This window comes from Panthera uncia, chromosome B1, assembly GCF_023721935.1.
Source record: "Panthera uncia isolate 11264 chromosome B1, Puncia_PCG_1.0, whole genome shotgun sequence".
NCBI classification, from domain to species: Eukaryota; Metazoa; Chordata; class Mammalia; order Carnivora; family Felidae; genus Panthera; species Panthera uncia.
Window position 1 is genome coordinate 105788373 of NC_064811.1, and position 19126 is coordinate 105807498.

General features: G+C 37.4%; 1 protein-coding gene across 2 annotated transcripts in view; it reads left to right on the forward strand.

Moving 5' to 3' along the window:
- Positions 1-18834, forward strand: part of INTU (inturned planar cell polarity protein) — an 87175-nt gene extending 68341 nt beyond the window's left edge. For both annotated transcript variants that reach the window (XM_049631150.1, XM_049631151.1), the window contains exons 15-16: positions 6051-6208; positions 15532-18834. In XM_049631150.1, the coding sequence (XP_049487107.1) occupies positions 6051-6208; positions 15532-15643 (270 nt within the window). In that variant the 3' untranslated portion in view covers positions 15644-18834. The remainder of the gene's footprint in view (positions 1-6050; positions 6209-15531) is intronic.
- The last annotated feature ends 292 nt before the right edge of the window (positions 18835-19126 follow it).

The window sequence follows — 19126 nt, forward strand, 5'->3', positions numbered from 1 at the left end:
AATTCTTTAAGTATTCCATCAGTAATATAAGGTATTTTGTAATATAATAGGGTAAAATATAGCAGTAGACACAAGACTGTTGTAAATGTTTCAGCCACTTGTTTCATTTCTTGCTTGCTTGCTTGCTTTTTAATCCAGGATGAAGTTTCATTTAATATTATACCTCTGGAAAGTAGTAATGTTGTATATAATTAAAAAATCAATTAGATTATCTTAATGGCAGGGAAAAGTATGTGTTGATTTCTGGAAAAGGATAAACATACAGAAATTCACTTGTCAGTGGTCAAATATCATACAGCCAAAAAAAAATTAAAAAATAAAAAAACACAAAACCCTCTCTGAAGATGCTAGTAATGTATATAGCAATATGTGTGTTAAGAATGCTAAGTTTGTGAAGAACTTGGGTTTAAAGTAGAACATTGGACTGGGAATAAGGAATCCTGGACTGAGCCACAACTCTTCCTATTTCCTTACTGTAAAGTAAGTGGGCTGAATTATGTCTTAGAACTTGTTCAGCAATAAATTCTGTCTGATAGGATTTCTTCTTTGAGCTATCAGAAATTAGTATTCAGCAAAATGTTATGTCTGACCATATATCTCTGTGTGCTTTGTGGTCTTATGATCCCACTTTCCTTGTAACATAACTGGTTGATTCTATAAAGGAATGTCTCATTAATTTATTCATGTAATACTCATGACGCAAAATAAATATTACTCATGTAGAGGTCTGTTGTCCCTGTCGGTTGATTGATGAGGTCTCTTTGAGCCAGTTAATTAAAGCTCCATAAGGGTCTTCTCATCTTATTGTTATATTCCCACCTCTTCACGGGAAGGTCAATTTCACGGATTAGAAGTAAGAGATGGTAAAGCCCTCCTGTGGCCATTCGTACAAGTCCCTATTTAGGGAACAAGTGATTATGCTACCTTTGCACGGTCAGGATACCGCAGCCCTTTAACTAATGTCACCAGGCAGGCACTGCCTCTAATACAAGAAATGCTAGAGGTGATGTTTTTGGTAAACAGGCGGGGATTGTGTTTGCCGAGTTCCTTTTACTTCTTTTAATCTTTCCTTATTTGCATACCTGTGTTGGGTTAACAATTGGTTTGATATTTGGTTTATGGTTAGGTTATATTTATCTTGTCGTTAACTATCAGTGGTTATCCGCTCTGATATAAGCTTATGCAAGGAGAAGTATTTCTTGTTACTTATATTAGCATTATTGCTTCTATTGTTGAATAGATTGACCCAGTATTGAATTAGGAGTTGGTTACATTTTTTGACATTAAGGTGTTTTGATTGTTGAGCTTGAACACTTTCTTAATTGATGGCTGCTTTTAAGCCAACTATGGTTTATGTTTATGCTTACTCTCTAAGGAAGGCTGTATCCTAGTTCTAAAAAGCTGTACCTTTTTAGATTATATTTTAAACTTACATTAGAATTTTAGGAGGTTTTTGGGGTAAGTTTAAAGTTGAACTGAAATTCTGTTCTGGGTAACCAGCTATCACCAGGCTCGTTAGGCTTTTCACCTCTACCCACAAATCTCACCATTTTGCAACATAGACGAGTTCATCCTGTAAAGATTGTTCATGGGTAGCTCGTCTGGTTTCGGGGGACCTAGCTAAAGTTCTCTTTGTTAGGTTGTTCTAGCTAATTCATTATGCAAAAGGTACAAGGGGTAATCTTTGCTGTGTAGTGCTTTTAATTTTTCTTTCATCTTTCCCTTGCAGTACTCTCTCTATAGCGCCAAGTTAAATTTCTATCTCCTATACTTTTAAGGGTAACTTCTATTTTATTGTCTAATGTTAATTTAATTTATGGGTTTTTGGGCTAGCTTTGGCTCAAGATGGTCAGTTTAATATGAAATCTTCTGGGTGTAAGCCAGATGCTTTGTTAAGCTACATCTTGTTTATCCAAGCATACTTTCCAGTATGCTTACCTTGTTACGACTTGTCTCCTCTTGTGGGTTTAGTGGTTTGAATAGGTTTTTTTTAAGGGTTTTTGTCACTTGAGGAGGGTGACGGGCGGTGTGTGCGTGCTTCATGGCCCGATTCAATTGAGCTCTCTATTCTCAATTTACTACTAAATCCTCCTTTAGTCCTTAGTTTCATAAGGATTTTCGTGGGTATTCTAGTTACAGAAAATGTAGTCCATTGCTTCCCATCTCATGGGCTACACATTGACCTAACTTTTTTGTGTTAAGATACTTGTGCTTACTTTTCTTCCTTTTTTAGGGTTTGCTGAAGATGGCGGTATATAGGCTGAATTAGCAAGAGATGGTGAGGTATATCGGGGTTTATCAATTGTAGAACAGGCTCCTCTAGAGGGATATAAAGCACCGCCAAGTCCTTTGAGTTTTAAGCTGTTGCTAGTAGTTCTCTGGAGGATAGTTTTGTTTAGTTAAACTATCTAGGTTTAGGGCTAAGCATAGTGGGGTATCTAATCCCAGTTTGGGTCTTAGCTATCGTGTGGTCGGAGATGTTAAAGTTACTTTCGTGCTGTATTTTTACGTTAACTGTAGCTTTTTACAGCCTAGTTAAGGCTAGTTAACTTTAGTATGAGTTTTTCTCTGTAACATGCTTTACGCCGTGGGTCTATTAGTTTGGGTTAATCTTATGACCGCGGTGGCTGGCACGAAATTTACCAACCCTTGTTTAATATAGCTTAGTCGAACTTTCATTCATAGCTTAATTTTTATCACTGCTGTATCCCGTGGGGGTGTGGCTGAGCAAGGTCATGAGTTACAGTGGTTGTGTGCTTGATACCAGCTCCTTTAGGTCGCTGAGTGACCTCGAGGGCATTTTCACTGGGGTGCGGAGGCTTGCATGTATAATCTTATTAATAACTAATGGAAAGGCCAGGACCAAACCTTTGTGTTTATGGAGTCTGACGACTCATCTAGGGATTTTCAGTGCCTTGCTTTGTATATTTAAGCTACATTAACGGGGAGGAAGTATTGTATTAAGTTGATTAGGTGTGGGAAAAATATTGCTCGATAGGGACGAATTAGAGCTTAGGTTAGTGTATCTATAGATAGCTGCGAACAGAGATATAAATTAGTATTAGTAGTTAGTAATAACAGGGATTTGGTGAATTTATAAATGTTGCTTCTTAGGCCTTATATTTAGGTACAGGTTGAGTCTTGTTTTTTGGGTTTGGTAGGACAGTAATAAACGCGTATTTTTATTAATAAGGTTAACGGGGGGTAAGGGGGATTTGGTTAAGCTAGTTATTTACTAAATTAAAGTGTTTGCATGTGTAATGCATATATGCGTATGTGTAAACGTGAGTGTACGTGTATACGTGTATGCGTGTGTGCGTATACGTGGGTGCGTGCGCGCCGTGTCCTGTGAGATGTTAAGAATTGAAGTATATGTCCTGTAACCATTGACTGAATTGCACCTTATTTGTATGCGTGTGGAGACCCCGCATAGAGAATAAGCCCAGCTACAAGATATTTGACTGCATCGAGACCTTTACGGTCATAGCTGAGTCATAGCAAGTTCCCCCCTAAAAATTAAAAAATAACCAAATGCATGACACCACAGTTATGTGTGATCATGGGCTGATTAGTCATTAGTCCATCGAGATGTCCCATTTGAGAGGGTTGAAGGATTGGAGTCAAGAATTTGATGGCCCTGAGGTAAGAACCAGATGCCAGGTATAGTTTCACGATAGAAACCCCCAGGTTAAGATGGGTCCAGTGTGAGAAGAGGTGCAAGTTCAGGCAAGGGTTGCTGGTTTCTCAAGGCTTGGTGATTAAGCTCTTTCGGACAGTTGAGGTCCATAGAGGATTAGTCCTAGAACTAATATTATGTACAACTATACACTATTATGTCTTATGTAATATAAATATTACGCATAAGCATTTGCATAAGTATTACGCTTAGTAATGCAATGTATTACAACGCTTAGTAATGTAAATTAGCCTTTTCCATATTACTGAACTGTTGAGGTATCTACTATGTACCAGACACTATTCTGGTGCTGGGGATACAGTGAACAAAGTCCCTTTCTTCATGAAGCTATTACCAGTGGAAGAGTCTACATTGTGTGAAGGGAGGTCTGGGTTCTTGTATTCCAGAAAGATTTACATGAGGATCCGTGCTCAAATAAAGACAGCAAGGAGGAAGGTAGCAAGCATAAAACAGTTTGCTTATTTATTTATTTATTTATTTATTTAAAACAGTTTATTAAAGACAGTACACTGGCAAGGTGGGAGAGTGGGCAGGCCCAGAGGTGGTAGCTGCACCTGGGTTAGGGGTCTCTTTTCTTTTTATGTTTGTGTAGGTTACGGGTCATAGCCGGGACAGTCTCTGGTTGGAAAGGGGAGTTTTGGGCTCTGTAGGGTTCTTGCCACAACTGTCATGGCCATCTTCCTCCTTGGTGGGGAGTGTAGGGGTTGAAACCACAATGTAAATATATTATAATGAAGCTGTAGGTTACCCTGGGGCAGAGGGAGGTGGAAGAGGAGAGCTTTGGCTCTTGGTCTATCAGCTCTTGGGCATTGGATGCCTTAATTTAAGCCCAGGATATTAAAAGCCAACAAGTCAGGATGTGATGCCCTTAGGCTTCTAATGTGTCACCTATTTATCACTGCCTTTGCCTCCTGCTCACGTTTAACTAACTGCCTATTCTACCAAAACCTGTATCTAATGGAGAAGACGAATTAATTGGCAAGTCGTATAATATGTCAGGTAGGATAAGTTTAACAGGAATAATAAGATAAGGTAATATTTGAACAAAGACCTGAATGAAGTGAGGAAACGATCTGAAGGCAGGGCTTCCAGACAGAGAAAACAAGTACGAGTGCAATTGCAAAGCCACAGAAGTAGGAGTGGCTGAGAATGCTGGAGCCATCGGGGAGGAGGGTGGTAGGAGTTGAGATGGCAAAGGTTAGCAGGGCCAAATCGCACATGGCCTGATATACTTAAGGACTTTGGGGTTGCTCTGAAGGAGATAGGAAGCTCTCAGTTCTGAGCAGAGGAAGGACATGATCCTAAATTTTTGAAAGGATCACTTGAGCTACTACTGTACCAAGAACAAGCTCTGTAGTGTAGCAAGGGTAGAGGCAGGGACCAGGAATTTCCATTAGGAGGCTATAGAAATTCTCAAAGCAAGATGATAGTGGCTTCTGGATTCTGGGTGTATTTTGGAGGGTGAGCCAAAAGGATCTGTTGACAGATTAGGTAAGGATTTTCAGAGAAAGAGAAAAATCAAGGATCACTCCATGATTTTAGCCTGAGCCTTACAAAGAGTCTTTTTTTTTTTCCAAATGAGTCATTCTTTTGCTAATGATTTAATCAATGGGAAATTTAGAGTATGCATGAAAGAAGAGACCACAGGCGCCTAGGTAGCTCTGTGGGTTAAGCAGCCATCTCTTGACTTGGGCTCAGGTCATGATCCTATAGTTTGTGAGATTGAGTCCCATGTTGGGTTCCATGCAGACAGCCTGCAGCCTGCTTGGGATTCTCTCTCTCTCTCTCTCTCTCTCTCTCTCTCTCTCTCTGTCTGCCCTTACCCGGCTCATGCATGCGTTCTTGCTTTCTCTCTAAAAAATAAATAAATAAATAAATAAACTTTAAGAAAGGAAGAGACAATACTGTTTTAAGTATATTACAAAATCATCTATTAATTTAGTAACCTATTCATTAGTAATCTATTTATTAAGCACCTACTATGTACCTGGCCCTGCTGCTTGAAAACATACAAATATCATATGAATATCATATTGTCTCTGCCCTAGCAAAAAGCATATAGTCTACTGGAGAAGACAGATCTATAAACTGCTAATATAATTAATATAAATACTAATAGGGCTGTGAGCAAAATGTTTTCTGGGAGATTTCAAGGACACTTTATCTATAAAATCTTTTTTAGGAAATGCTATTTATACTAAGTATGAGGAAGAATAAAAATTTTCCCACCGATGAGAAGAGTGTCATTCTAGGCACTTAAGTATTAGGATCAGTCAATTCAAATCTCTGTGTGAAAACATTTTAAAGTAACATTAATACCAGTGAATACTAATAATACTTATTTAATTTACAGAAAAAGAAAGCACTAAATGGTGAAGATCATTCAGGTTCTACAAATTCAGTATCTTCTCTTCACCCTGTGAAAGAACATGGTGTGTTGTTTGAATGCTCACCTGAAAAGTGGACAGATCAGAGAAAAACACCACCAGTTATGGCTTACTGGGTAGTAGGGTAAGTGGGGAAAAAAAGTATTTGAAAGTGAAGTAAAATGTTAGAAAAGCAGTAAAAGAGATAAGCATTTTAAGATGTAGGTGTGGAATTATTAATCCAACTATAATATTTTAATAGACTTTAGAATTTTGCTTTATTTACCATCTCCTTAAATTCCTCCCAAGAATTTCTCTTTTTACTCTTTCTTTTTTTTTAATGTATTTTTAAATTCAAGTATAATTAACACACAGTGTTATATTAGTTTTAGGCATACAATATAATGATTCAATAATTGTATACATTACTCAGTGTTCATCATGATAAGTGTACTCCTCATCCCCTTTACCTATCTCACCCATCTCCCACCCACCTCCCCTCTCTCAACCACCAATTTGTTCTCTGTATTTAAGAGACTGTTTTTCAGTTTGTCTCTTTTTCTTCTTTGTTTTGTTTCTTAAATTCTACATTTAAGTGACATCATGTGGTATTTGTCTTTCTGACTGCTGTCTTTTTCTATTAAAAAAAGCTGATTTTGTTATCTTATAAAATTATACTACTAATACACTAAAAGATAATGATTCCACAATTTTACTATTTCCTTCTATCCATCCCTACTTCTTTTCTTCCCTCTCCTCCTTTCTCTACCTCTTCCTTCTTCTTTCTCCCCACCCCACCCACCAACTACAAGACCCTGCCTGACCTAGCTCCTGCCCACTTGTTTCCATCTATCATTCCTTCTCCGCCCACTGTGCACAGCCACACTGGCATCCGTTGAATCTCGTTCCTGCTAGTCCTTCTGTGTGAAATGTTCTACCTCTTAACCTTTGTATGTCTGGCTCCTTGATATTCAGATCAATGTTGGCCTCAAAAAGAGGATCCATGGGTTTTATTCTCAAGTTAGTTAACATAAAGGGTAGTGTTAGTTTCAGGAGTAGAACCCAATGATTCATCACTTACATATAACACCCAGTGCTCATCCCAACAAGTTCTCTCCTTGATGCCCATCACCCATTTACCCCACCCCCATCAACCCTCAGTTTGCTCTCTGTATTTTGAAGCCTCTTATGGTTTCCCTCCCTCTCAGTTATTGTTTATTTTCTTGTTTGTATATGGTCTTCCTCCCCCTCACTAGAAAATTAGCTTTATGAGGTCAGGAATTGTATCCGTCTTGTCCACTACTGGTGCCTGCAACAGCATTGTACATAGTTACTTGATAAATATGTAACAATTGAGTAAATGGAGCTGTGCTTGGCAAAATGTGGTAGTGGGAGGGTGGTATGGCAAACACGAAGATAAAGTCACAGCTATCAGCAGTCTTACATCTAGAAGAAGAAATACAAAATATGCTCAAACATACATACATATATATATATATATATATATTTATGGATATATAGATTTTTTTTAGATAGATAGAATGAATTAGTTGATACAACCAAACACTATGGGAGTTATGAGGAAGGGGTGAAAACCTATGTTGGGATTACAAAGAAAGGCTTATAGATTCCATTTGGCCTAGTTTGAAAATGAATTGGATTTGGATAGAACATTCTAGGAAAAGGATGGGATGAAGAAAGACCGAAACAAGGGAAATCATAAGGCATACAGTGAGTAGACTGATTTGCCAGGATGGTAAGGAATGATATATACAAAGATAAAATGAAAGATTGACTGGAAAGCTAAGTTAGGACCACTGCAAAGAGCCTCCAATTTCTGACCCAGGAATTCAGTTTTGAGCGAAATATTGAGCCACTAAACATTCTTTGAGTTGCAGTAAAGAATTGATGGAAGAGCTGGCTACTGGTGTGGTACCTGCACCTGGCCCCTGGGAGTAGGGGAGCCAGCCCTGACTAGGTAGTGAACTCAGAGGTGCATTGGGAGAGCAGTCCCCTCCTTCGAGTGCTGTGGGAAGAAGATATATTGCCACTCCAAGGACAAATGACCCTGCAGGCACCAGCCAGAGACCTTTTGTCAGCTGGGCAGAGTGGCACTATGGGGCACATGGAGCAGGATCCTTTCAGACATTGGAGTTTGAATCCCAGCCAAGTGCCTCAGAGGCGTTGGAGACTGCAGAGTGGGACAAACAGGCTGCTCGAACCTGCACGAACCTGCACGAACCTTGAACCTATGAGGATTGTCTGAACAGTGTGGTTTGTGACACCCAGCAGGGGAGCGGAGATTGGGGTGTTACCATTTTTCTCCCCATCACCAACTTGGTGGGGCTTCAGGGAACAAGACAGCACCCACCGCCCCCCCAGTGGAGGCGGGACCTGTTTATACCAAATCCCACCCCTTCGTGCCTGGCAACTGCATATCTACCAGAGCGAGACTGACACTGACTGAACCAGAAGGCCCCTCCTCTAGACCAGCACAGCCGCCAGTTCCAAGGCACCATCAGACAACGACATTTTTAATCTATTCTTTTTATACCTCTTCTGTATCTCCTTCTTCTTTATTTTCCTCTCTCTCTCTCTCTGGATTAAGCCATGTAGTTTCTCAGAACCTCTGCCTGGTCATTTTTTTTTCCCCACCCCTGTCATTTCTCTCTTTGTATGAAATAAGGCTTCTTTCACCACCACCCCCTTTCTTAATTTTTTCCACGTTATTTCAATGAACAAATCAAAGCACACCTGGTGGAAGGTCCAAACCACCACTACAAGTAGGAAGATAAAGCAACCAGAGTCACAACAACAGACAACACTCAACACACTCCAAAAACACCTCCTGAAGGGCCAGGCCCTGGACAGTGTATGACCCCTTTTTGATATAGTAGTACTCACAGATGCAGGACACATAACAAACTATTAAAACATGTAAAAGACAGAAAACTAACCAAAATTATGAAACAGAAGGATTTTCCTTAAGAAAAATTCCAGGAAGAAGTGACAGCCAGAGAATTGCTCAAAACAGATATAAACAATATATCTGAGCAGAATTTAGAATAATAGTCATAAGATTAATAGCTGGGCTTGAAAAAAGCATAGAAGACAGCAGAGAATCTATTGCTGCAGAGATCAAGGAACTAATAGTCACAATTAATTAAGAAATGCTGTAAATGAGGTGCAAAATAAACTAGATATAGTGACAGCAAGGATGGAGAAAGGAGAGGAGAGAATAACTGAAATAGAAGATAAATTATGGAAAATGATGAAGCCAAGAAAAAGAGAATAAGAAAATAGTAGACCACGAGGAGAGAATTAGAGACCTAAATGATTCAATGAAATATAATAATATCTATCCATATCATAGGAGTTCCAGAGGAAAAAGATAGAGAGAAAGGGGCAGAAGGTTTATTTGAACAAATTATAGCTGAGAACTTCCCTAATCTGGGGAAGAAAGCAGACATCCAAGTTCAGGAGGCACAGAGAACTCCCTTCAGAATAAACAAGAACAGGTCTTCATCATGTAATATCATAGTGAAACTGGCAATATGCAAAGATAAAGAGAGAATTCTTTAAGCAGCTAGGGACAAATGGGTCTTAACCTACAAGGGTAGACACATAAGGGTAGTAGCAGACCTGTCCGCTGAAACTTGGCAGTCCAGAAGAGAGTGGCAGGAAATATTCAACGTGCTGAAATATAAAATATGCATCCAAGAATCCTTTATCCAGCAAGGCTGTCTTTCAGAACAGGAGAGATAAAGGCTTTCCCAGACAAACAAAAACTGAAGGAGTTAATGACCACTAAACCAGATCTGCAGGAGATCCTAAGGGGGACTCTGAGTAGAATGCTACAAAGACTACAAAGGACCAGAGACATCACCACAGGCATGAAACCTACAGATAACACAAAGACACTAAATCCATATTTTTCAGTAATCACTCTGAATGTAAATGGACTAAGTGCCCCAATCAAAAGACATAGGATATTATAATGGATAAAAAACCAAGATCCATCTATATACTGTCTACAAGAGACTCATTTTAGACCTGAGGCACCTTCAGATTGAAAGTGAGGGGATAGAGAGCCATCTATCATGCTACTGGAAGTCCAAAGAAAGCTGGAGCAGCCATATTTGTCTCAGACAAACTAGATTTTAAACTAAAGACTGTAAAAAGAGATGAAGAGGGGCATTCTATCATAATTAAGGGGTCTGTCCATCAAGAAGAGCTAACAGTTGTAAATGTTTGTGTCCTCTACTTGAGAGCACCTAAATATATATATCAGTTAATCACAAACATAAGCAATCTTATTGATAACAATATGGTAATCGTAGGTGATGTTAATACTCCCCTTACAGCAATGGACAGATCATATAGGCAGAAAAATCAATAAAGAAACAATGTCCTTGAATTATACACAGGACTAGATGGACTTGACAGATATATTCAGAACTTTTCATCCCAAAGTAGCAGTATACACATTCTTCTCAACTGCACATGGAACATTCTCCAAAATAGATCATATACTGGGTCACAAAACAGCCCTGAATAAATATAAAAGAATTGAGATCATACCATGCGTATTTTCAGACCACAATGCTATGAAACTTGAAATCAACCACAAGAAAAAATTTGGAAAGCCTCCAAATGCATGGAGGTTAAAGAATATTGTACTAAAGAATGAATGGGTCAACCAGCCAATTAAAGGAGAAATTTAAAAATATATGGAAGCAAATGAAAATGAAAACATGACAGTCCAAAGACTTTAGGATGCAGCAAAGATAGTCCTAAGAGGAAAATACCTTGCAATCCAGGACTATCTCAAGAAACAAGAAAAATCCCAAATACAAAACCTAACTTCACACTTAAAGGAACTAGAAGCAGAGCAGCAAAGAAACCCCAAAGCCAGCAGAAGAGAAATGATAAAGATTAAAGCAGAAATAAACAATATAGAATTAAAAAAAAAAAAAAAACAGTGAAAACAGATCAATGAATCTAAGAGCTGGTTTTTTGAAAGAGTAAACAAAATTGATAAAACCCTAGCCAGTCCTCTCCAAAAGAAAAGAGAGAACCCAAATAGATAAAATCATGAATGAAAGAGGAAAGATCACAACCAACACCACAGAAATACAGTTATTAGAGAATACTGTGAAAAATTGTACGCCAAGAAACTGGACAATCTGGAAGAAATGGACAAATTCCTAGACACCCAAAACTCAAACAGGAAGAAATAGAAAATTTAAACAGACCTATATCCAGCGAAGAAATTGAATAGGTTATCAAAAATCTCCCAGCAAATAAGAGTCCTGGGCCAGATGGCTTCCCAGGGGAATTCTACCAGACATTTAAGGCAGAATTAATACCTATTCTTTTCAAGTTTTTCCAAAAAATAGAAACAGAAGGAAAGCTTTCAGACTCATTCTATGAAGCCAGCATTCCTTTATTCCCAAACCAAAGATCCCACTAAAAAAGGAGAATTACAGGCCAATATTCCTGATGAACATGGATGCAAAAATTCTCAACAAGATACTAGCAAATCTAATTCAAGAGTATATTAAAAGAATGATTCACCATGATCAAGTGGGATTCATTCCTGGGCTGCAGGGCTGGTTCAATATTTGCAAATCAATCAATGTGATACATCATATTAATAGAAGAAAAGATAAGAACCATATGATCCTGTCAATAGATGTGGAAAAAGCATTTGACAAAATACAGCATCCTTTCTTAATAAAAACCCTCAAGAAAGTTGGGATAGAAGGAATATACCTTAACATAATAAAAGCCATATATGAAAGACCTACAGCTAATATCATCCTCAATGGAGAAAACCTAAAAGCTTTCCCCCTGAGATCAGGAACACAGTGGGGATGTCCATTCTCACCACTGTTGTTTAACATACTGTTGGAAGTCCTAGCCTCAGCAATCAGACCAAAAAGATGAAATAAAAGGCATCCAAATTGGCAAGGAAGAAGTCAAACTTTCATTTTTTGTAGATGACATGATACTCTACATGTAAAACCCAAAACACTCCACCAAAAAACTGCTAGAACTGATCCATGAATTCAGAAAAGTCACAGGATGTACAATCAATGTACAGATCAGTTGCATTTCTATACACCAATAATGAAGCAATAGAAAGAGAAATCAAGAAATCAGTCCCATTTACAGTTGCACCAACAATCATAAAATACCTAGGAATAAACCTAACCAAAGATGTAAAAGATCTGTATGCTAAAAACTATAGAAAACTTATGAAAGAAATTGAAGAAGACACAAAGAAATGGGAAAACATTCCATGCTCATGGAATGGAAGAACAAATATTGTTAAAATGTCTATACTACCCAAAGCAATCTACACGTTCAATTCAATTCCAGTTAAAATTGCACCAGCATTATTCTCAGAACTAGAATAAACAATCCTAAAATTTGTATGGAACCACAAAAGATTCTGAATAGCTAGAATAATGTTGAAAAAGAAAACCAAAGCTGGAGGCATCACCATCCCAGACTTTAGCCTGTGCTACAAAGCTGTAATCATTAAGACAGCATGGTATTGGAACAAAAATAGACACATAGAGCAATGGAATAGAATTGAGAACCCAGAATTGGACCCACAAATATATGGCTAGCTCATCTTCGACAAAGCAGGAAAGAGTATCCAATGGAAAAAAGACAGTCTCTTTAGCAAATGGTGCTGGTAGAACTGGACAGCAACATGCCGAAGAATGGACCTGGGCCACTTTCTTACACCATACACAAAAATAAACTCAAAATGGACGTAAGACCTAATGTGAGACAGGAGACTATCAATACCCTAGAGGAGGGCAACAACAGGCAACAACCTCTTTGACCTTTGCAACTGAGGTTGCAGCAACTTCTTACTCAGCACATCTCTGCAGGCAAGGGAAATAAAAGCAAAAATGAACTATTGGGACCTCTTCAAGATAAAAAGCTTCTGCATAGCAAAGGAAACAATCAACAAAACTAAAAGGCAAATGACGGAATAGGAGAAGATATTTGCTAATGACATACTAGATAAAGGTTATTATTCAAAATCTATAAAGAACTTACCAAACTCAATACTGGAAAAACAAATAATCAAGTGAAGAATTGGGCAGAAGACATGACTAGACACTTTTACAAAGAAGACATCCAGATGGCCAACAGACACATGAAAAAATGCTCAACATCACTCATCATCATGGAAATACAAATCAAAACCACACTGAGATACCACCTTACACCAGTCAGAATGGCTAAAATTAACAACTCAGGAAACAACAGATGTTGACAAGGATGTGGAGAATCAGGAACCCTCTTGTACTGCTGGTGCAAATGCAATCTGGTACAGCCGTTCTAGAAACAGTGTAGAGTTTCCTCAAAAAATTAAAAACAGAATTACCCTACAACCCAGCAATAGCACCACTAGGAATTTATCCACAGGATACAGAGTGCTGATTCACAGGGGCACATGCATCCCGATGTTTATAACAGCACTATCAACAATAGCCAAATTATGGAAAGAGCCCAAATGTTCATCAACTGCTGAATGGATAAAGAAGATGTGGTATATATATACAATGGAATACTACTCAGCAATGAGAAAGAATGAAATTTTGCCATTTGCAACAATGTGGATGGAACTGGAGAGTATTATGCTAAGTGAAATAAGTCAGAGAAACATATCATGTGTTTTCACTCATATGTGGAATTTGAGAAACTTAATAGAAGACCATGGGGAAGGAAGGGGAAAAAAATAGTTACAAACAGAGAGGGAGGGAGGCAAACCACAAGAGACTCATAAATGCAGAGAACAAACTGAGGGTTGACAGGGGCGGGGGAGAGGGGAAAATGGGTGATGGGCATTGAGGAGGGCACTTGTTGGGATGAGCACTGGGTGTTGTATGTAAGCAATGAATCATGTGAATTTACTCCCGAAGCCAAGAGTACCCTGTATACACTGTATGTTAGCTAACTTAAACATAAATTATATTTAAATTAATAAATAATAAATAACAAACAAAATTTAACCTAAAAAAAATTGGTGGAAGAAGTAATCCTGTGTATTGGTCCATAAGATTTTGAATCACCTGAGTCACTTATTAAAATCAGAGATGCCTGCGGCCCACCCCAGACCCACTAACAGAATCTAGGATAGCGGGACTCTATATTTTTAGTAAACTCCTTGTGATTGTGATTGTGTAATCAACCAAAGTTAGGAGGAGCATCAGCATAAGCTCAACTCTGTGTAGTCTGATTAGAGATGTGCTACTGTAAGATTACACCAGGAGCAGGAAAGGGAGTAGTGTAGACACAGAGAACAGAGATAAGAACAGTTAGGCATACATGCACATGTGCAGTGGAGCCTTAACTACATTCACAACAATTGGAATAGAAAGAATCAAGAGGTATTGAATTATGATGATGCAGATATGTATATACTAGATAAATTTGGAGCACCTGGGTGGCTTAGTCAGTTAAGTGTCCAACTTGGGATCAGGTCAAGATTTCACGGTTCGTGAGTTCAAGCCCCACATAAGGCTCTGTGCTGACAGCTCAGAGCCTGGAGCCTGCTTCAGATTTTGTGTCTCTCTCTCTCTGCCCCTCCTTCGCTTGCACTCTGTCTCTCTCTCTCAAAAATAAATAAACATTAAAAAAAAAAAGAATAGAGAAATTTAAGGAAGTCAGGCAAACTATCTCTGATTTAAAAGTTTGATTTGTATATACTAGTGTCCACTAAATGTATCAAAAAAAATTTTTTTAATTTTTTTTTAATGTTCATTTATTTTTGAGAGAGAGAGACAGCAACAGAGTGTGAGAGGGCTAGGGGCAGAGAGAGATAGAGACACAGAATCAGAAGGAGGCTCCAGGCCCCGAGCTGTCAGCACAGAGCCTGACGCAAGGCTTAAATTTACATGCCATGAGATCATGACCTTAGCTGAAGTCAGGCACTTAACCAACTGAGTCACCTAGGTGCCGCATAAATATATCAAAATTTTAACTCTCTAAAAAAATCAAAGTTTCAATGGTATTTCCAATTGAATACTATCTCCAAAAACAAATCATATATTTAAAATGTTTTAATAATAATTAACATTTAGAAAGTAAATGGCAGTGTTCAGTAACTATTGTACTTAATGATGTTAACATCAACTGGCTTTATTGTAATAATAATGACTACATTTAATATTTTAAAACTGAGGGATATGGTAATTACTTATTGATGAAATAGGCTTTTTACACTCTGGAAAAATAGAAATAATTGACCTAAGACATATATTATTTATTTAAAAATTAATCTAGCTATATTTCCCCCTACTATAGATTTAGACTAGTGGTTTTTAATTCACTACTAATTCTTTCAAAAACAAAAATAAGATATATTAAAAGATTGGAGTTTTTTCCCTTTGATTTTTGTTTTTTTAATTTCTGAAATGAGTGTGTTCTTTTCCTCTACAGGAGACTCTTTCTTCGTCCCAAACTTCAAGAACTTTACGTCTGTTTTCATGATTCAGTCACAGAAATTGCCATAGAAATGGCTTTTAAATTGTTCTTTGGATTAACCTTGTAGCTGTGTTTTCTTGATGCATAGCAACTATGCATGGAACATTGAACAGTGTTAGGATTGCTGAAAACATACACAAGAAGATAAGGTTTAGCTTCTTTTAACTGTTCAGTTTTGAACATAATAATGTTAAATATTGAGATGATATGCTCTTGGGTTTGATGCACTAAATCTTATGTAGTATTGTCAGACTTTTGAAAAGATACTTGATCAAAATAAGAAGGGATTTTTAACTTATTTCCATTTTTTGTATGTAATGTTAATTTATTGACTAGTTTGAAATAATGTGAAGTTTTATATAAAATTAATAGAGGAAATATTTATCTTGAGGAAATATTTATCTTGAAAAAATACACAGTTCATAAGTAAATTCACTTGTGTATTTTTCTCAAGACTAATGAGGATATCTGGTGAAAGAATCACAAAACTGGAGGATGTGACCAGGTCCTGTAACTAATTAGTGCTGTGACCGTGAACAAGTTTTTGTACCTCTCTGAGTTCAGAATCTTCATGTATAAATGAGATGACTGCATTGAGACTTCTAAAGTCCCTCTTAAGTAACATGTGCAATTTTTTTTCTTCTTGCCTACTCGTCAGTATCTAAATTTGTAATGTCCAAGTACTGACTCCTTATTAGATCAAATACTTTTCTTTAGTTTAAGTGCTTTAATAGATACCTCACTATGGGGTAGAAGAACTAAGGAATGAAAATTAAACTTTTTTCTCTATTTATTTGATTCTCTTTACTCTTTCAGATCAGCTCTGTTTTGTCCAGAGTATAGTTTTTAACTATTTAGTGTCCATAAACTTTTATTATTTTTCTTTTCGTTGAAATATATTCAGGTATGCACACACATTTTATATAGTTCATGAATTTCAAGACAGCTGTATGTAAATCTTTTTACGAACCTAATCATGTTAAAAAAACACTGAAAAACTTGGATTAAAGTAATCCTATGGTGACTTGTTAAGTACTAATTTTTGCCTTACAAATATGTCTCATTATGTGTTGGGTTTTCCCAGAGGGAAGTTCCTTAATGAGCAAAAGTTTACTTGACCTTTAGTAGAGAAAGAAAACTAATGAGGTAAGAATTTTCTTTGACTGTGACAATTTGGTAGATTGAGAAGGAAGGAAAAACATAATAACTGCATTTTTTATTACCATTTACCTAATGGATCCTTCTGAAGTCTCAGATGCCCTTAAGACTACAATACTGGGTTTTTTCTTCTTCAGGACTTAAGCTTTGGAAGGAAAATTATGCCAACACATGTAAAATCAGTTTCTATTTCCTTCCCCTCAGACGCCTGGAACATGAGCCCTCCAGGTTAGAATTAACTGTAAAACATAGTGGGTGCACCATTTGAAATATTTGGCCTTTTTTTTTTTAATTTTTTTTTAACATTTATTTATTTTTGAGACAGAGAGAGACAGAGCATGAACGGGGGAGGGTCAGAGAGGGAGACACAGAATCTAAAACAGGCTCCAGGCTCTGAGCTGTCAGCACAGAGCCCGACGCGGGGCTCGAACTCACGGACCGCGAGATCATGACCTGAGCCGAAGTCAGCCGCTCAACCGACTGAGCCACCCAGGCGCCCCTGAAATATTTGGTCTTAAAAGAAACACTGTTACCTCTCTGTAATCAGTTTGAGAAATTTTCACCCAGGTATTTAAAATGCAAATGACTATATTTGTCCTATTAGTGACTTGTGGGCCTTAAATTTAACATTGAAATCAAGTCAAGAAACTTTGGTTCTTGAAATGTACAAAATGGCTTAAAATATCCTCCCCTTAAGATCACAGTATTGGTCAGAATGGTAGACTCTTTACCACTGCATTAGTTTAAGGAACTTTGTTTATAAGTATTTATTAAATGTCTTAAATTTCTTAATATGTCCCCCAAACACCATGTGCTATTTTCAATACTGAGATGTATTAATAAATGCAGCTATTAATCCCCTCAGCTTTTCAAACAGACTGAACTAAAATATCTCAGGTTGTATTATAAGGGACTTTTTAAAATTTCATTTAATGAAATTTTGGTCTTTTGAACTGCTTTAATGGTGTCAAAGAATCTTGAGACCACCACTCAATAACTAAAATAAAAAGACAAAGTAGTCTACTTACCTTAATAAGGGGAAAATCCTTTGCTACACTGTAGATGTATAGCGTAATGTTCATGTTGCAGAGACATTGCATTTTTAGGAAATAAAACCAAACATTGTGGTTGTCATCTCTAAATGGATATTGAAGTAAGCATTGTAACTAAATCTAGCTGCCCATTTTCCAAATTTATTGAGATGCACATCTGAAAGATCAATCTGACTATTGGCCAATGACTGCCTATCTGCCACTTTATTTTAAAAAAAGGGACAAAGTAAAAGTGCAGATACCCCAGAGGTATGTTTTAGCAGATACAGAAACATTCTTAAGTTGGATTTTTTTATTAGCATCCTGCAAATGTTCCCTTTTACTAGACTATGAATGCAAAAGACTATAGAACTATCAATTTTGGGAAATACCAGGTACTATTTTATCATCATATATCTTGTAGCCCCCCCAAAATTATGTTTTAGATTCTACACCTTCCACCCTTCACCCTCCTCCCCTTTCTTCCTTTGTTTTCTTTCTGTCGGGTTAGAGAACTGTACTTAGCAAAGGAGGGTTTCTTATTTGTGCCAAGAAACTGTTGATGATGATGCATACTGGCAAGATAGTAAATTTGCAGTGCCTGCTTTTTTATATTTCTGACACAAATGGGAAAAGTTGTGAAACCAATTTAGTAGGTTTGTCTGCTTTGAAAATTCTTGGAAATAATATTGTGAATAACTACTTGTTATCTGTGTAAGTTCCCCCTAAATAGTGCCTGCACAGTGCACACGCTGTAAAAGTGTTAGCTACTACTACTACCACCACCATCTATTATTATTATCCATTGGTTGAAAATCCAGGAGCCAGCTAAATCATACCTGCTACTGTACAAACTGTTGGGGAAAATCTGAGAAAAAAATTCAGCACTGAACACTTTGAGAACAAGGATGTATACTTTGGATATTCTAAAATACATTATTAAATGTTATTAAAACTTTAATCTATACACTAAACTGTGTGAAAATGATTTAATTTTCTAGAGTTGTATTTCTCTATTCTATATAATGAAGCTATTTTTATATTGATAGTCTTTAATAAAGATGGTTTGGAGGTATGTTTGCAGTTGTGTTGTCCTTTCATGCATTCAGCCAACAAATATTTATTGACTTTCTACTCTGTGCCACGCACTGTTCTGGATGCCAGGGGTAAAGCGGTGAACAAAACAGCTAAAAACGGACCTTCACGGACCTGATGTTCCAGTGGAAGAGGAAGGCCACAAATAAGTAAAATATGTTGATAAAAGCAAGAGGGAAAAAAAAGTGAAGGAAGAAATTGGATAGGAAGTGTGAGAAATAGGGTAGCCAGAAAAAGGGTTACTGAGGTGACCCTAGACCTGAACT